Source organism: Protopterus annectens, chromosome 15.part0 (assembly GCF_019279795.1).
Source record: "Protopterus annectens isolate FY-2018-M chromosome 15.part0, PAN1.0, whole genome shotgun sequence".
NCBI lineage: Eukaryota > Metazoa > Chordata > Ceratodontiformes > Protopteridae > Protopterus > Protopterus annectens.
In genome coordinates, this window is record NC_056749.1 from 30,895,183 (window position 1) to 30,915,075 (window position 19,893).

At 39.2% G+C, this 19,893-nt stretch overlaps 1 protein-coding gene across 1 annotated transcript in view; it reads left to right on the forward strand.

Moving 5' to 3' along the window:
* ALKBH7 (alkB homolog 7) overlaps positions 1-19,893 on the forward strand; it is a 270,184-nt gene that overhangs the window by 5,433 nt on the left and 244,858 nt on the right. The window contains exon 2 of the mRNA XM_044057081.1: positions 9,353-9,526. Within this exon, the coding sequence (XP_043913016.1) occupies positions 9,353-9,526 (174 nt within the window). The remainder of the gene's footprint in view (positions 1-9,352; positions 9,527-19,893) is intronic.

Sequence of the window (19,893 nt, forward strand, 5' to 3'; positions counted from 1 at the left end):
CAAAACTCTTTAAGACCCTGAGTAAAGAGAGAGAGCTTCTAACCTGTCTTGATAGCTTAGTTATGTTTGGCCTGTGATCTTTTTGGTTAGGAATATTGGAATCTTTGTAAATGTTTAATATGTTTATTGAGAAATGTCCCAAGAGGGTTGGCAGATCTGATAACCAGCTCGATTGATGCTGAGTGTAAGGAAGTGATTACCTCTTTAGACCTTGGTGATACTCCTTTGGCAACTGACTGGGCTAAATAAAACTATTTCCTGATAACTGTTACTATATGATGAAGAAAAGAGAGGGAGCTGTCAACCCAAATACGTAGAGACCTAACTACGTATTTGTTTTGTAGACTGTGTGTTGTGACAGCAGTGCGACACCCCTGCACTGGCCCAATAATGAAGGAACCTCAATCTTCACCACTGGCAACAGTACGGGATGTATACACTAGGAGGATGACAAGTACACACACAGTAAAGTGCAATTTCCCTTAAGAGCACACAGAGATCACAGTCAGTCTGGGGCTGGTTTCTTCCTCTTTCTCCAGATCCCCAATAAGACTCCCCACTGGCACCGCTATAGAGTTGAGATCTCAGCTGAGTGGCCAAACCAAGATCTCCAGTACCCTCTCTGTCCAGCCAGTGCTTCATGTCCCTGCCAAAGTAGGTGAGGCACACTCTCTGAGATCTGATTTATATACAAACACACACTTCTGAGAAAGACTGGCACAGGTTTACAAGCTATTCCCCCTTCTGCCCAAACTATAAGGTAATTCCGATTGCCACCAGCCACTCTTATCAGCTACTTTAAGGCCTTTAACAAAAGGTGTCCAATCCTACTATGTAATGTTATTAATCCAAATGGTAGTTTGACCAAGTGCCAGGCTATTAGGAGTGGCCTGTACAGTGTCCCCAAATAGATATATAAGTAAAATATCTCTAAACATATCAGCCACAATTGAAAGGTTTAAATATATTTAATAATAAATAATAAAAGAACAAGCCAATACTCAGTAAGTGATCAGTTCCATCAGAGTTCAAAATCATAGGACATATTTAAAAACAACATTGCAAGACAGTCTCAAATGAAGAAAGCATCTAAGCTATACTTTACTTAATATATTCCTGTCTGAATCTAAGAGGGTTGCTGTGCCCTAGAAATTTGCCTACAGCAAGGCAAGGCTGTGAATAGATTTTCTAGCTGATATTGTTGTCAGGTCAAAATACAGATACAAAACGCACTGTTTCTCAAAGAGGTCTTAAATTAATATAAAATATTACTGCTGGGATGACATCACTTTTTGTCACCTGACTTCCCAAGCTAAACCCCCATTGTCAGAAACTACCCACATAACATCTCTCTGAAAATACATACCCTTCAGATGTTTGCAGCTGCTAGAAGAAGTAAAGCAATAAAACACTTGCAAAACAACACAGAGTCTCCTGGTGTAGACATCCTGTTTCCTGTTGACTGAAACTGAAAGATAACTTTTGTAGTACAATCGTAAACCAATTTAATTTCAACTATTTTCTTGAAGTCATGCAAGTTAACCCTCTATGTTCTAGTTCCAACTGTTAAACATATACATTTACACAATTACAATAGTTTATATACATTTCTGTTCTAAGCCAGCAGGGCTCAGTACATAACATACAGTTCTAACACAGTTGTAGCACAAGCATCTTACATGAAGCATGTTGGGATTTACAAATGAGACACAGCCACTTCTAACATTCCAGATAGCTGGGCTGACAGTATCTCCTGTCACACTTCTATATAAATCATATTGATGTTCTTAAATGACATATACTTACTAACAGCCCAGTTTTCTGGAATTTTGTAAGTATATGTCATTTGTGAATATTATTTATTTATTTACATTTGTTTACCGGGAAATTCCAACCGGGCACAGGTCCTTTTTCAGCGGATTTTTATAGAAATGCAACAGAAGGAGATTGTACCAGCCCAGCTATCTGGGATTTTGTAAATATCTGCTTCTGTTACATTTCTATAAAAAATCATATTAATATTCACAAATGACATAGAATTATTTACAAAATTCCAGCTAGCTGGACTGGCAGTATTTCCCTTTGTCACAAGCAGTATGAAAGGAGAGGTTGTCTTTAAAAACTGATGATAGTACACTTTTTTGTATTTCATTTGTGCCCTTATTTACTACACCAAGAGTTTACCAGGGTGAATTCATTCTTTTGCGTTTGTGTGTCATAGGGCAACAAAACAGCAAACCCAGTTTGTAATTATTTGCAAAATTTTTAGCCAGAAATCTTGGCTCTCTTCTTGGAGATTTAAGAAGTAAATACCTAAAAGGAGAGGTCTCAGCATTGAACCCCTGAGGGGCATCTTTGGTCACATTTGCAGTTTCTGTTGAGGTACCTACAACTCAGACTGTGTGGTTCTGTCTTTCATCCAGATAGTGATCCATTTCACCTCATATGGGTCAGTGTTTTTTAAGATTTAGCTTTTGTATGATTTCATTGCGGAATGGTGTCAAAGGCCTTAGCTGGGTCAAGAAATGCTGTATACACTTCATGGCCACCATCTACTGCTTCTGTCATCATCATCATCATCTGCTTCTGTAACACTTTCAAATAAATTCAGCCAGATTAAGTAGACAGGATCTACCCTTCACAAAACCAGATAGCTGGGGCTCAAGTCTAACAAGGGTCTTGATGTCACAGTTTATGAGGTCCATTATAATACAGTTTGTAAGACTGCTAAAGTCTGTAATTACCCAGGTCAGTTATAAGGCCACCCTTTTGGAGGGGCATCTCCACTTCTGTCACTCATCAGGGACAAAACCAGTATCTGATATTTTAAGTTAAATGGTTTAAGGAGTGTGTCTGCAAGGACAGGTTTAACACTATTAATTAAGCAGCCGGGTAAATTGTTAGGGAGCATAGAGGAAGTATTTTTGGTCTTGGCTAGCACTTTCAGTAAATGATCTTGAGAGATCATTAGGGAACTTGGACTGCATTCTAGATAGCTGTGTGATAGTATGAATAGTACAGACATGAGCCTGATAGTAAATTTGCATTATTTAAGGACTGTTGTTAGATAGTAGGTGAGCTTTGATTTTATTTTTTATAGGAGGAAAAAGGTGGAAATGGGAAAGGTGATAAACGTTGTTAAGAGTGGCCTGTATGGAGGTAGAGGAGTGCATACAATCATTGGGGGTAGACCCTTTTATTGATGATGGCTTGATTGTCTATTTTAGGTGGTTTGTACTGTGAGGTATAAGAGAAGTGACAATTATTTTGAGGTAGGAGGTTAATTTTAAACCAAACACTGACCTCGACCTAGAAATTACTTAAAAACCCATTGCTATGTCACACCTCAACATTCTATGGCACCCCCTATCAGACACAATTGTCCAATAATCTTCACTATACAAATTACAGACAAAGCTTAGTACTACACATTACCTCTCAGCCAAAAAATGAAGAAAAAACAAAAGCCGATATGAACATTCTCAAGCCAACTGGACCCTCATACTTTGCATTCTCAACCCTTCTAATTAGCTTTTGATGATAGAAATTATCTTCATTGCAAATTATTTCATGCTGTAACCAGGCTAGCAAAACTCAAAAATACATAGCTGCCAGAAGGAACCAAAGTCAATATGCAAACTTATACATGAAGCCTGGTCTTCTGCTTTTCAGAAGTTAAGTGAAACAGGCAAGAAAATGTCAAGAGTTAGTTTTCTAACGAAGTCACTAAATTAAACCACAATCGAGAAATCCTTAAACCTAGGCAAACAAATCGCAGGATGATCCCCATAATAAGACACTCTATCAAGGCACCATTGCCATCACATCCAAGACTTTGGCACCATCAATCCCCACAAATCCAACCTCTCAGCTTTCCTTAGTTCCCCAACCCACAACTTCAGGACAACAATACCACTCATACATAATTATAGTCATGGCTCATTGTTATACCCCACCCCTACCACTTCTAATCTGTATCAACAAGAAATCCCCACAACAGCTAGACCAGATACCTTCAGATATCCCAACCACTTCTAAAACTATATCGACAAGAAATCCCCACAACAGCTAGACCCGGTATCTTCAGATGTCCCTGCCATTTTTAAACTATATAAACAAGAAATTCCCACAACAGCTAAACCAAATACCTTTAGAAGTCCTGACCACTTTTAAACTGTATCAATGAGATATCCCCACAGCAGCTAGACCATATATCCTCAGATGTTCAAACAGCTGCTGATGGTCTTTATTCCTAGTTCATTAACTTACACCCCCTCAAACACCTTTGCAACCTCTTGTCTTAAAAGAAGTACCATGCCCAAGGTGTGTACAAACCACTCTGGTTAAACCCCTCACTAAAACATCAGACCAACTAAAGTAACCGACTTCAGACCAAATTCGTTTCTTCCCACACTCAACAAAATATTTGAAAAATTATATTTACACCTGAATCCATGCAGTCATACAAAATACTCTTTTATCCTCAGCATGGCTTCTGGGCTGGCATAAGCACCATAACATCACTTTACAGAGAGCTGTCATAGTGGAGAACATGGATATAGGCCAACAGGTAGGTATTGTCTTCATGACTTAGGAAGGCTTTTGATCTTGTAGACCTCTCACTCCTTTGATTGTCTGCCTTATGCAGGTATTGGCACCAAGGCCAAACAGTGGTTTAAAGACCTCCTAGACAGCAGACACTTTAAAGTTCAAAATGTGCATCTCTCCAAAGGAGTAGTAAAGGGTTTACTGCTTTCTTTCATCCTGTTCTCCATCTGCATTAAGAAACTGCTTGCAAACTTTCCCCATATTCTAATTGTTCCATACATAGATGATCTAAGGCTAGTAACTCTCCCAACAAAATAAAAACTGGAGTAAAACAAGACCTATTTGAGCTTTCACAGTGGCTGCTTGAACATAAACTTATCCTCAGCACCAAATACACAAAATCTGTGCTTTTGGTACCACCCAGAACTGATCAGAAACGCAATAAACTGGACCGTTGTGTAAATATTAAAAAAACAATGTACACAGTGCAGCAATTCAAACACCTTGGTATGTGATTTGATCTCAGTCTTAACGTCCATTGTTGCAGCCAAGTTACAAAAGCATAAGTAGAATGGCAATTGGAAAAAGTCCTCCCTCAACTTGAATATGGTCTTCTAATCTGAACAGCCTCTAAACAGAATGAACATGGTCTTCTCCTAATCTGAGCAGCCTCTAAACAGAATGCGCAAGGTCTTCTCCTAATCTGAGCAGCCTCTAAACAGAATGAGCATGGTCTTCTCCTAATCTGAGCAGCCTCTAAACAGAATGAGCATGGTCTTCTCCTAATCTGAGCAGCCTCTAAACAGAATGAGCATGGTCTTTTCCTAATCTGAGCAGCCTCTAAACAGAATGAGCATGGTCTTCTCCTAATCTGAGCAACCTCTAAACAGAATGAGCATGGTCTTCTCCTAATCTGAGCAACCTCTAAACAGAATGAGCATGGTCTTCTCCTAATCTGAGCAACCTCTAAACAGAATGAGCATGGTCTTCTCCTAATCTGAGCAACCTCTAAACAGAATGAGCATGGTCTTCTCCTAATCTGAGCAGCCTCTAAACAGAATGAGCATGGTCTTCTCCTAATCTGAGCAGCCTCTAAACAGAATGAGCATGGTCTTCTCCTAATCTGAGCAGCCTCTAAACAGAATGAGCATGGTCTTCTCCTAATCTGAGCAGCCTCTAAACAGAATGAGCATGGTCTTCTCCTAATCTGAGCAGCCTCTAAACAGAATGAGCATGGTCTTCTCCTAATCTGAGCAGCCTCTAAACAGAATGAGCATGGTCTTCTCCTAATCTGAGCAGCCTCTAAACAGAATGAAATTTTACATCAAACTGTATCCAGTAACATCTGTAGATGCATTACCCTTTTCCTCTACAAAGCGCATCTCTTCTGTAAAGTAAAATCCCCTCCTGTCAAAGATGGGGACCAGACTTCTCACAGTGATTCTTTAAACTACTCTGTCTAGAGCCATTTCCCCTTTTCAGCAGCAAGCTAACCAAAAAGACCTCTACATATAATCTGAGATTCACTACACACATTTATCCCCAGGTTTCTTGCTCCCCATAGCACAGACCACACTTTCTCAGTATTGGCTAGCTAATGACATTTGGATATCCCTACTAACCAACTCAAACATCTAATGAAACTGACCAAATATTTAGAAAGCAGCTTAAATTATACTGTTTTAAAAAGTCAAATACAAGTTCTTTTTATGCAATAATGTAGCTTAACCATCTCCAGAAATATCCACCCTTCAGTTTGTCATCCAGAGATTCATCATTTCTGTCGTAAAGTAAGCCCTTCCTTCCTTATTCGAGTATCCTGTACTCCTCATCGTAACACCCCCTTCACTACTCACTCCCCCTTTCTTACAACTAATGCTATTGTGTTATACTTTGAAGTAGATGTAACTGACTAAGATTCACAGATATTCCAAGGCCACTGAGTCTGGCATGCATTTAGGCTCTGTCAGTACATTCCCTCAGGCTGCACCTCCTTTATGCAGGAGCGCCATACCATCTTTGGAAGTCACTGGATTATGAACTTGTCCCTCTAATGTGTTTTGTTCATCTGTTGGTGAAGATTTGGTCCCTTGCATTTGACCTGTTTTACCACAAGTCCAGTATCTCCAGTAAAACAGGAACAATGGAGTCTCTCTAAAGGCACGGTAAGGAAGACTGAGATCTCCCCTTAAAAGTGTACAAGACAATGAACACAGAGAGAGAGAGAGTACAAGACCGTGAACACAGAGAGAGAGAGAGCGCGCACTTCCAGACTGTCTTGGTATCTTATGGACTTTAGGCCTGTGATTTTTTTTTAAGTAAGAGCCTTTGGTGTCTTTATAATTGTTTGATATGTTTAGCATGACACATTCTAAAGGGGATGTTGTAATCTGTAACTGGCCTGATCAATGCTGCGTATAATGGGGTGAGTACTTCTTTAGACCTAGACAATATATTTTGTCCGTTACCTGTGCTAACTAAAAGGATTTCTTGACCACCATTGTTAACCCTTTTGTTTTTGAACATCAGTTATCAGCACAACTACCTTGGTCCCCAACCACCAGCACAGGTGCCTTGGTCACCGACTCCATTTTCATTTTGTAGTGGTGTGTTGTGTATCCAGTATAATGAGAGGAGGGTTTGTCTTTCAAAAGGGATGATACTGCACTTTTTGAGCATTTAGTTTGAGCCCAATTTTAGTACACCAAGAGTACACATAGGAAAGTTTGTTGGGGGGGTCGGTGTCATAGTGATTTAACAACCACCCCTGGTTTGCAGTTGTAGTTTACAACCTTTTCTGTCTCTTAGCATAGTTGTTGTAATTACACTTTTACAATGAACTTTTTTGGTTCCTTGTTGACTATTCTGAAGGTAAATACTTTGCTATATATTGTCTTCTCTGGTCACCTGTGTTGATAGTGGTGTCCTGAAAGTTTTAGTCTGTCAGTTATAGTCTCTTCTGACGTGTCGCAAGTGATTATATTTCTGTGTTTGGAAGGCAATTTGTTGTGTCTTTCGGCTTTTCCCGGTTAGGGGTCGCCACAGCGAAACTCCAGTCCACTAATGATTGGCAGTAGATTTTTACGTGCTGGCTTGCCGGGCCTAACGCACAACCTTCAACGAAGGAACGCCCATTCACGCATGTCAACACACAGGAGACGCTCTAACTGAGAATCGAACGGGCAACGTCTAACTATGAGGCGATAACGCTATCGCCGCACCACCACCACCGCAGTATTTGTGTTATTTCAGTTTATACTTGATGTTGGTACAGCATCTGTACAAAGTTTAGAGTTTTCAAAGTTGTATCTGAAAGCCGCCTCACAGCAAGAGGTTCTCCGGTTCGATTCTTGGCTGAGGTGCCTTCTGTGCGGAGTCTGCATGTCCTCCCTGTGGTCGCGTGGGTTTCCTCCCACATTCCAAAGACATGCTGTAGGTGGATTGGACACTCTCAATTGGCCCTAGGTGTGTGTGTGTGTGTGTGTATGTGTTTGCCTTCTGTGGAAGGTTAGGTGCCGGGCTGGCAACTCGACACCGTAAAACTCCACTGCCAATCATGAGGGGACAGGTGATCCGCTGTGGCGACCCCTAACCGGGAAAAGCCGAAAGAAGAAGATGATCTGAAAGGATACAGTATTTTCCATTGTACTTGTCTAGTAATCAAAAAGGGATACATAAAGTATGTGCATTAATTGTTTATTCTTGTGCAATTTTCACTACTTGTTGCCATAAAGGAAGGAGAACAGAAACCGTTTCAGTAGTGTAATCTTACCATGGAATAGGAGAAATGACCACCCATCATCATGGAAAGGGAGTAATGACCCCCACCAACATGGCTGATCTGTATATGTGTCTAAGGTAAGGGCTGGGATAAGGTGCAGGTGATCAGTTATCCCATAGTGGTATGACGTGGAAGATCCTTGCAAGGCACAGTGACTGCACAGGAATACCTGTAGCTAGAGGAATGACCACCCCACCCCCATCATGCCTGACTTATGTATGTGTCTAAGGTAAGGGCTGGGATAAGGTGCAGGCGATCAGTTATCCCATAGTGGTATGACATGTGGAAGATCCCTGCAAGGCACAGTGATTGCACAGGAATACCTGTAGCTAGAGGAATGACCACCCCACCCCATCATGCCTGACTTATGTATGTGTCTAAGGTAAGGGCTGGGATAAGGTGCAGGCGATCAGTTATCCCATAGTGGTATGACATATGGAAGATCCCTGCAAGGCACAGTGACTGCTCAGGAATACCTGTAGCTAGAGGAATGACCACCCCACCCCCATCATGCTTGACTTATGTATGTGTCTAAGGTAAGGGCTGGGATAAGCTGCAGGCGATCAGTTATCCCATAGTGGTATGACATGTGGAAGATGCATGCAAGGCACAGTGACTGCACAGGAAACCTGTAGCTGCTTTGCCTTCAATGAAGAATTAAGATGTAGTTGACGACCACCCTATTCTGTTTTTATTGCAGATAGCGAGTCAGCTATGGTATGCCATATATCTTGTGCTGCCAGTCTGTTTTATACATACACATTTTATTAGATTCAGTATTTTATTAATTTCCACAATTTAATTCCAAACGATTGCCAGAAAGTTTGCACAGAAACATTTGTTTTAGGTGACCTAGTGATTATGAGGGAAAGAATGTTTTTGAACATTGAGGTCTTTGTTTTAAAAACCTGTGCTGGGATTATGTGATATTAGTTGTAAGTAGTGCATCTTGGTGGAAGTTGCCAGCATGTGAACTTCTGTTAAGTTCTGTAGTCAGTTAACTGTTTGTGTATTCCTTCCAAGGCAATCCATGGTTATCGTGAAACTGAGAAATCTCGATGGACAGAAGGAAGTAAAATAATTCTGCAAAGAGTTCGAGATGTGGCCTTCCCACCTGGCATTCCTCAGCTTTCCTTAGTACATGTGCTAGACCTGGACAAGAAGGGCTTCATTAAACCTCATGTGGACAGTGTCAAGGTAACTTGAGTCCTATCAGTTCAGTAGCACATAGCACCAGCTAATCTCTGCTCTAGTAGGCAACGTTAGGAAGATTCTTATGATATGGCTTCACTAGCCTAATTGTATTTTTCTGTGTGCTTTACAGCTGAAACTCTGTGTGAGATGTGCATGTTATACAAATATAACTTAACATCTCCTATTGTAAGTGATTTTGTGGTGGAGTCAGTGCTTTGCAATGAAGGTTTTGTAGCATAAAATGTATTCTTGGGGCCTACCTTCTGATCTTGTCCCCAAATGATTGAAGAGAAAAATCTAAAAATGAGAGGAATGCTGCTCGGAGAAATCTCAAATTGTATTTCTTTTATGTTCCCCCCCCCCCCCAGGTCTGAATGTAGGGGTAGGTATAATAATGTATATGGACAGTTTAGTGTACGCAGTCAACCAGTATATTTTTAGGAGGGATGAGTAAATCAGAGTGCCCAAAATAAACTGCACAGAAGTAGTGGCCATTGGAGGGGGGAGCAGAATTAAATTTCAAACCCAGCAGTTGTCCTCTGTGTACTCTTTCGCTTTAGGTTACATGTTTGAAGTAAATGCTCAGTGTAATATGTTTCTATATTGTATAATAAATGCACTGTTATTTCAGTTACACATTGTGTCCATTTAAAGCTTATGAATAAGGGGAACTTTTATACAGTAGGTGTCAAATCACAGAGTGGAAAAAAAAACTACATGTTCCCATATTTTTTTTTTTCCTGGGGTTTGCCCAGATCATGTGGAGGACTGTGTTCTGCACCCCATACTCTAAGTTTAAGGTGAAGTCATACAGACCTAGTGTATCTTGTGCTTTTGTGTTCTGTTTAGTATAAACATGCTGGGTATGTGTAAATTTATGTACTTTTGTCAAAACAGGAATCATTGACCTGATTAAGTCCTGTTTCATGTCTGTGCACAGCAGGGTTAAGAAACTTTCTCCTTTTCCCCACTTTTGTGCAATCTCAAGAGTTGTGTGTGGTGCACACACAGCTTGTATATATAGATATATGTAATATGCGTATATGTATTTGTGTGTCTATATACATGTTATGTACGTGTGTGTATGATAGACTTGTGTGTGTCAGAAGCGCAAGTGTTCAGAAACTCAAAATTCATATTGTTGAGACAGTATGATCGAGTTTTTGAAAACTCTAACTTCAAAAAACAACAAAAAAAAAATCTACCTTTTTTCTATGTTTTCACAGTGGGCAAGCCCCTGCTGCCCCCACACTCTCCTGCATATTATAAGTACCAACTCTGAGATCGCACTAGAGTGGGGAAAAGGGTAAATTCCCCGATCCTCACTGTACAACGATCTCTGTTCAAAAACTTTGAGTTTTTGGACACGTTATCATATCGCCTCGACAATATGAATTTTGAGTTTTTGAAAACTGGAGCTTCTGAAAGAGACCCATATACATGCATTTGTGTAGATATATAATATATATAAATATTCTGTGTGTGTGCGTGTCTCATATATGTGTAGTTGTGTATACGTATTCACAAAGTTGTGTGACTAAAGGGCAAGAACATTTGTCTGATATTTTGTTGTTTTTAGATGACATGTTCTGTCAGTATAAATGATGGAATTGCTCTTGACATGTTCTTTATAGGATTGCTGGTGATGTAGCTGTGTATGTATATTGTGTGTGTATGTAGTATATTTTTTCAAATGTATTTGTTAGCTAGATAAAGCTACTAAGTGCACATACCGCTTTGCAGGGGAACCAAAGAGTGCAAACTCTTAAGTGATTACTTGATAAAGACAGAAGTCAGATGGAGACAGCAGGATGAAGCTGGTTAGCAACTCCTAGTCCTAACCCTCTGCTGTTTCAGTGAGTCTTTATGAAAGAGCAGTTCTCCATGGTTACACATTTTATTAACTGTGGAACAAGTTACTTTTTTGTACTTTATGCTTTGTAGTCTAGAAACTTGTTATTCTAGGCATATAAAGATGGTCCCTTTTCTATTCAGTTACTTTTTTGCACTGTTGCAGGAATCTTTCTTAGTGTATTGTCCCAAGGCTACAAACGGCAGTACTTCAGATTTAAATACTGTTAACTATGTTAATGGTTTTGACTTTTGACCCTCTTCAGCTGTAGCCTGGGCCACAAACTGTAATTATAAAAGTTAGAAGAAATTCTGGTGTGCAAAATAGAATGAATTAATTTGGAGAACATTTATACATTACAGTAGCAATTGTCTTTTAAAAATACAGAACATCCAACTATAAGCAAGCAGCAGTTGATGAAAGGTTTGGCAGTAGAGTATAAGGTGTGACAGTGTAATAGTGAGTTATAATGAATGTTAAAAAATAGCCAACTTGTTCTGTATTAGTGAACTTGAAAAGGGGTGTATTAAAAAAGTTAAGGAAAACGGCAATTGTGTAAGTGCAGAAGGGCTCAGCCATTATATTTGCATTCATTTCAACGAGAAGTGTGTGAGGTGCTTGAAAAACTGAACCTTTTAAAAAAGGAAGGGATAAGATATTTTATCCATTCCCAGAGAAACTGTTGAGAGCAGCTAAGTCAGTTCAGGAGAAGGTGTGCAGTCCAACAACACAGCTGAATGCTGGTCCTCTGAGTGACATGGCGCCAATTTCCTGTGACGTTCGTGAATGGAGTTGGGATGATAAACACAGAGTCTGTACCACAGTTAGTACATATCAAGCTTTATTAACTTGAAAACTGGAGTTTTGAGAAGCAGGATAGATTAGCTAGGACACTTGGCAGCTCTGTAAGAAAACAGTGATGTTCTCTTGGGTTAGCAAGAGTAGTAAAGCAACACATTGTTTTTCACTGTTATGCTATAAGGCAACATTCTTAGCTGAGAGACGCTGAAGAACACATACTGTAGCTTGGGCTTTATGTGTGTTTAAAAATTGCATTTTTAGCTTTATAAGCCGTCGACAACAAGGCATTTACTTTATCAACTGTCTGTTCAGTGTAAAGGATGAAAGATAGTGTGGGACTCAGTAAGCCACTTGGCTGTTTGAGAGGTGAGGCTTCAGAGAGTGATGTCTTAGGTCTGAGATACTTGGGCCTGCTGTATAATGCAGTGCTGGGCAATTGCCAAACAACATAACATTAGGTTTGCTGGAACTTACAAATTTATTTTTAGGATCCCAATTCCAGATGTTAAGAATGTATTGCAACAATGTCTGCATTTTCAGAGAAAATAGACCGCTGTATGGTAAGTAATTGCCTTAGATATGGAGTGTAACTGCAGATTTCAGTGGCAAAGCCGTTATGAGAAGTAAGACTGGAATAAGCACCAAACCAAATTTTGCAGAATCTAAAGGGAAAGGAAAGCATTATCAGAGGGTGTGTGATTAAAGGCAGCCTGAAAGGCTCTATCTTGAAGGTAATTGGAGAATCTGCATAAGGAGCCATCACTAAATCCTGTTTGTCTGTAGGCTTTGAACGAGAAGACTGCTACCCAGTGTGAGTAAATACTGTCATCAGGTAATTGAAACGTGCGTCATTAAGATGGCCACAGTCCGTACATGAGTTAGGTCATTGAAAAGTGCAACATTAAGATAGTCACCATTAGTACACGAGTTATCAGGTCATTGAAAAGTGCGACATTAAGATTAAGATGGCCGCCACCATCAGTACACGAGTTATCAGGTCATTGAAAAGTGCGACATTAAGATGGCCACCATCAGTACACGAGTTATCAGGTCATTGAAAAGTGCGACATTAAGATGGCCGCCACCGTCAGTACACAAGTTATCAGGTCATTGAAAATTGTGACATTAAGATGGCCACTGTCAGTACAAGAGTTAATATGTACCTCACAAGACATCTACAACAACTGGAAAGACCACAGAAATACCTCACAAAGAGGATTACTGGCCTCAAACAGATGCCCTACGCAGACCGTCTCAAAAAGCTACAGCTTTACTCCATTGCATATCGCCTACTCGGGGGCGATCTCTGCCTAACATACTATGTCAAACCCAGAGCTGTTGGACATGCTCCACTTAAAGAAATCCCAATCCCTCCGAGCTACACGCTCTAGGGACCTAAACCTTGTCACCACAATAAACAGAACATGCTGGAAGGATAGATTCCTGTCCCAGAGACTTCCCATACTCTGGAACAGACTACCTATCTATGTCAAACAGAGCTCCTCATTAGCACTCTTCAAGAAAAATCTTAATGATTGGATGGGAAATTCATCCCAGGGATCACTTCTGTGGCTCTGTTCGACAGGGGCACAGGAAAATAATTTTCTTGGGTGGTGAAAGCCAGGGTACATTTTTTGGCTAGGTTTATATAGGCCCTAGGGCCAATAGCCTAGCACCTACCTATGAATAGTGTTGGTTGCTTGATCGATGAAGGGGTTAAAAGTACCAAGTCCAAGTGTTGCCTAAAATTGTACTGAAAGGTATTGGAGACATCACTTGTTAATACAGTATAGAATTTGTCTGTAAACTAATTTATTTTTGGCTAGAGGTAGTAGTTTGACAGCTAAAAATCTAAAGGATGTTTGCTTTGAGGAGGAGTTGACAGCAAGTTTCTTCCAGCAATTTGGATTAATACTGGTAATTAAAACAAAAGCGTGAGGTTTGTTGGGCCAGAGGAGTATAGAAATGGAAGGAATGTCCGTTTTCGGGAAGAGTGGGTGCGCATCTTTTAGGTATAGTGGGTTTTATCGGATGAAGCCTTGAACAAAAATGACTAGTTGGGTGTTGTCCTCTTAAACTAATTTAAGGTAAAGTGAGTCAGAAATTGTTAGGCAGTAGACAGACTGGGAAGCTGCAGAGGAATGAATTAAGCAAAAATGTTTTATTAAGAAAAATACACCTTTATCAAATTATCACTTAAGACGTAGACAAACATGCATAAACAGAAAAGAAACATTTTTTCCAATGACCTATGTCGCATTGTTTCTTTCTTTGTAACTATTATCAATCCAGTATTTACATACATTGCTCAGTTCTTACCTTCACTTAAACCTCACTCCTCCTCTGCACATATTTTCCCACAGTTTATTTCTATGTAATTTGCTGCTCCTTTTTCTAAATATCCCTCTTCCATTTTTTCATCTCTTTTATAATATTCAGTACTTCAGATACAGTTGGTTTAGACTTTTTTGAATTCCATTTTCTACTAATTGCTTTTTTGGCAGCCAACAGAATTAAACCTAAGGCATTACTATGTCTAGGCAGTTCATATCCTATTTTCAAGCTCCAAAGAGTCCTTTCCGTAGTCGCAATAATTTGCTCACCCAATATTTTTGTATGTTCCCAGTTACCACTTTCTTCCCTATAACACCTCCAATATTTGCTATCTTACCCAAAGAAAAAATTTTTGAAGTCTGCTTGGGGTATAAAAATGTCCATGTGAACACTTCCAAACAAAGATCCTAAACTCTCTGGACTTTGTTGCATACTTGGGAGCCATACATATATCCTCCCATTGTTTTCTTGTAAATTGCTTGTCCAGTCTCTCTTCCCGATCTTTTCTAACCTCCTCTGATTGATAACTGTCATTCAGTATTTTATATGCCTTACTAATTATTCTTTAAAGACACTTCTGTTCTAGATTTAACTAAAACCTCTACCAGAGCAACTCTTTCACTTTTAAAATACCCCTATCCCTTTCTCTTTGCCTGTACTCTTGAGATCAGACTGTGGTAGGGAAGGCAGTGTCTAGCCTGCAATCCAAATGTCTTTTTTTTTTTTACCTCATCCCAGTGTATTACCTTTCCTGCTTGAGGAGTTTGCTCCCATTGTCTTGGTTCCTTTGTGAGGTTTCTTCGGTAAATTCTAGCCCCTTCTTTCCTATTCTCTGCACCCCTTCCTACAGTCATCCCTGTTGACTAAACCACCTTTGTTCATTCTCATATTGGCTTCGGTCTTCGATTGTTTTCAGCTGTTTTATGAATAAGATATTCTGTATGGCCGTTATTCTCTTTAAGGATCTGCATCCAAAATCCCACACTCTGTATTTCTTGAAATTCCCCCTTGCTTTGTCATCACCCCTTTCCACTTATAACCTTCTGCTTGTCTTGTGTATATGAGCCTTAACTATGTAGCTCTAAAATATCCTTCAAATCAGGTAAACCTGAACTACTTTGTTCTATTGGAAGGATCATCTTATCCCACTTAACCCATGCCCTCTTTCCCTCCCAGATAAATTCCTTCAATTATTTTATTGTCCGCTGCTTCTCCTTGGGTTGATGAAAGTATTCCTGATGTGTATACCAGACTAAAGGGATTAAAAACATTTTCACTGCTTGTATCTGGGTCTATATCAGCGTATCGAAAGCTGATAACATCGAGTGCTAGTTGAGTTGATTGACCTCTAAAGGTCGAACAACCAAAATAGCGAAGACCTGGAACAGCGACCCCCCCCCCCCGAGAAAAAAAAATCACTGTTCTGCCAAAAAAAAAACACAACATAAAGTGGGGGGCTGTGCCCCCCACACCCCCCTACTTAAATATACCAACTCCGAGATCGCACCTCAGTGGAGGAAATGGCAAACTCCCAACAACGATACAGCGAATTTTTTTTTTTCCTGGCAAAAAAATTGCTGGGCCGTGTCTTCGTTATTTTGGTTGGTTGACCTTTAGAGGTTGATCAACTAGCATTCACTGTTATCAGCTTTCGATAAGCTGATATAGACCCCTTGTATTTTACTATCCTTTTCCGTAAATAAGAGTTTCCAGTTTCTCAAATTTTGTATTATCTTTAGTTTAGGCTCTTTCCACATAACCTTGACTACAATGGCAGACACCTTGTTAATCCATGCTCCTAAATATTTCATCTTGTGTCCCCATATCCTTAACTGCCATGGCAAATGCCTTGTTAATCAGTACTCCTAAATACTTATCTTATCGTGTCCCCATAAATATCGGTATTGCTAAACCAAATTGTTTGTGGGTGCATAATTTACGGCTATATCATTTTTTTTATCATTAATTTTATATCCCGAAAAAACTTGGAACTGTCTCAGAATGTTCCACAACACTGAGATGCCCTTTTCTGGATTTATCTGTTACAAAATATCATCTGCAAATAAAGACCAGTTTTCTTGCTTGCCATACCAGCTGTGTCCTTGTATTTGAATCGCTTATTTTCACCCCTTCCTGGTTCATGTGTTCAAAACAGAGCTTATCTAAGAGGAACCTTTACACTTTAATTCTTTCCTCCAATCCTTTATATATCCTTGTAATTATTATTGTGTCAGGGAATGCAAATGCTTTCAATGCCTTCCTCATAAAATCTCAGTTTACTTTGTTGAACGCTTTCTCTGCATTAAGACCAACCAGATTAATGATTAATATATTATAATAATATAATTAATACAATCATAATTATAAAAACACCATTGATGAAAAACCAACCTACACATTAAGCCGTACAATACTACAACAATGCTAAAGTTATAAATCAAAATTGTTATACTATTAAAACTACTCAAATATATATTCAAATCTTGGTGTTTTTATACCATGCTGGCTCTACTTTATATTATATTTATGCTGCAGATATTTTATAAGGACACTAGATGGCACTAATGTTTTGGTTTGTTTTATCTTATCTTACCCAATTTTAATATTGGGATATATTTAGTCATTTATTATAGTTTTTAATTTTTGATGAGGCTTTAATTGCTTTTTAGATACACAAGTACCTTATTTGTATTTTATATGTGATATATGGTGTGTATTTAATTAATGGCTAAACTTTACTGGTTAATGATTAATTGATGTCATTATAAATTTAGTGTAGTGGAGACACTAATGCATCTGAAGACGTCTTTGAACAAAAATGCTGTGTTTAGCGTTTATATATGTCTTTTAGCCTCTGTGAATTAAAGATTCAGTCTCCATTTTGTCTGTTTGGTCCTTCGGTGCTTTGTTTGTATTGTGCACTGGTTTCTCCCTTTTCACTGTTTCTTGGTTTTATTTTGGGAGATTTGGAGTTTGTGGACATCAGGAGATATGACAGCAGGAGGTGGTGAACTAGGTGGCCTTAGGAAGCTTGTAGGACAATTAACCCAATTGGTAGAGCTGTTTACTCCTATGTGCAGCTCAGCAGTGTCGATCATTGGCAGAACTTCCCTGCCATGTAATCGGGAGGTGGGGCATCCTCTACAGAGCAGCAACTCTATTCAACTAAGTGCTTGCACTGTTAATGGCGACCGAGCATGTAGTGGATTGACTTTAAACACAGAAATTGATTTTAGTGAAACTCCATGTATTTTCCAGCAGCAGGAACGTGAAAAAGTGAATGGAGCTTGTCCTACTGATGTGATTATTACTCTTCTCAGCAAGGTGACTGTAATGTAGCTGACTTAAATGAATGGTTAGCTAATGTGTTCTACTTCTGATAATGCAGTGTACAATGATAGTTATGCTGATAATGCAGTGTACAATGATAGTTATGCTGATAATGCAGTGTACAATGATAGTTATGCTGATTGCTTGCAGTGTACAATGATAGTTATGTACAATGATAGTTATGCTGATAATGCAGTGTGCAATGATAGTTATGCTGATAATGCAGTGTACAATGATAGTTATGCTGATAATGCAATGTACAATGATGGTTATGCTGATAATGCAGTGTACAATGATAGTTATGCTGATTGCTTGCAGTGGCTGTATTCTTACCTGTCTGAATGTAAAGCACTTGGTATGGATATGTACTTAAAAGAATGTATAAATTTAGGTGTAGTACCTAAAGGGGTTCGACTTTGGAAATATCCGAACAATGTAATTGATGGTTCGGACTTCCACAAAGAATTGCTCATGAGTTTTGATAGAGCCGGCATGGATATTGTGAGAGCTATAATTAGGAATTGGGAAAGATGAGTTAAGGGAGAACAAATACACAAGGGTGATGAAGCCAGATAAGGGGGGAGGTATGGTTCTTATGACTAAGGCCATTTATGAATATTTGGGAACCTATTAGATCCTCCCCTAAGACCGATAGTTTTAGCTGAAGGCCATGTGACTGCACCCTTGGCTAGATTCTTGGACTTTAAGTTGAAAAGTACCAATGTGTGATAAGACTGTTGTAAAAGATTGATGGGATTTTTTGAGAAGTGTTCGATCGGAGTTGTACCGTAGCCAGATGCTATAACTATTGACATCATAGATTTATTTGGTTGTATCCCCCATGAGCAGGGCCTTGAATGGTTTGAGGAAGCACTAAATTGTTTTGGAAGTTTATCTTCCAGTGATTTTTATGTTTGTTTGGAACGTCTGGAATTAGTGTCGACGTATAATTATATCTTTATTGAAGGTGAATTTTTTCAACAGATCAGCGGGGTGGCTATGGGGGCGAGGTGTGCTCCAGTATATGCAAATATTATTTTAATGTTCTGGGAACACAAATACATACATAACTCAGAATATGACATTTTTGGATACTTTATAAACTATTCCTGGACGACATTATTTTTTTGGATAGATAGTAAGGAGAAATTTATACAAGTTCTTAATTATATTACTGATACTACTAAATTCTTACTTTTTGCTTGCAATGTTGACCATGAAAATTATTTGGATGCAGTTCTTTATACACATGAAGGAAGATTTGAATCCAAGGTGTATGGAAGAGACATACTCTAGTTCCTTTCTCCATTATTCTAGTTCACACCTACACTATCAGAAAAGGAATATAATTAAAGGACAATATGTTAGAATTTGCAGAATGGCTTCTGATAACCAGGTTTGTAATATTGAGTCTGAGAATTTGAAGAGAATGTTTGACTGTGGTTACCCGGAAGATCTGATGGATGGAGTTTACCCTGAAGTGGTGGATAAATGCAAGGACAAATTTAGCCCTATTTTAGAGAAAGGACAAAGTAATGATGACAATATCCCTAATAGTGGCTTTTTTTGAGGATACAGCTGAAAAATTTAAGTTTGAATAGGCATGTATAACTGAATTTAATGGGGGTGCATGGGTGATCAAGAAAATTATGGAGAATAAATGGCAAAGATTTGCCAACTTGTCCGACTTAAGAGGTATTTTTAATGCAGCTTTCAAATGTACTTATAGGAGAGGTTTCAACAGCAAGCTGGGAGCCATTATTAACTCCCCAAGTGATGTAGACATCCTACAGAAAGGCCTCACTGAGACCAATGACTGGTGTCGAAACCATGGCCTTAAGCTTAATGCCAAAAAATGCATTGTCATCCCCTTTGGGAAAAACTCAGCTCCCAATAATTACCACATCGATGGGAGCCCACTGAACACTGAGGGCATTATAAGAGATCTGGGGACACAAGTTGACAGCAACCTCTCCTTTGACCACCACATTGCCACTGTGGTCAGAAAGTCCTTCTATGTGCACATCTCATTACCAAGGGTTTTGCATCCAGG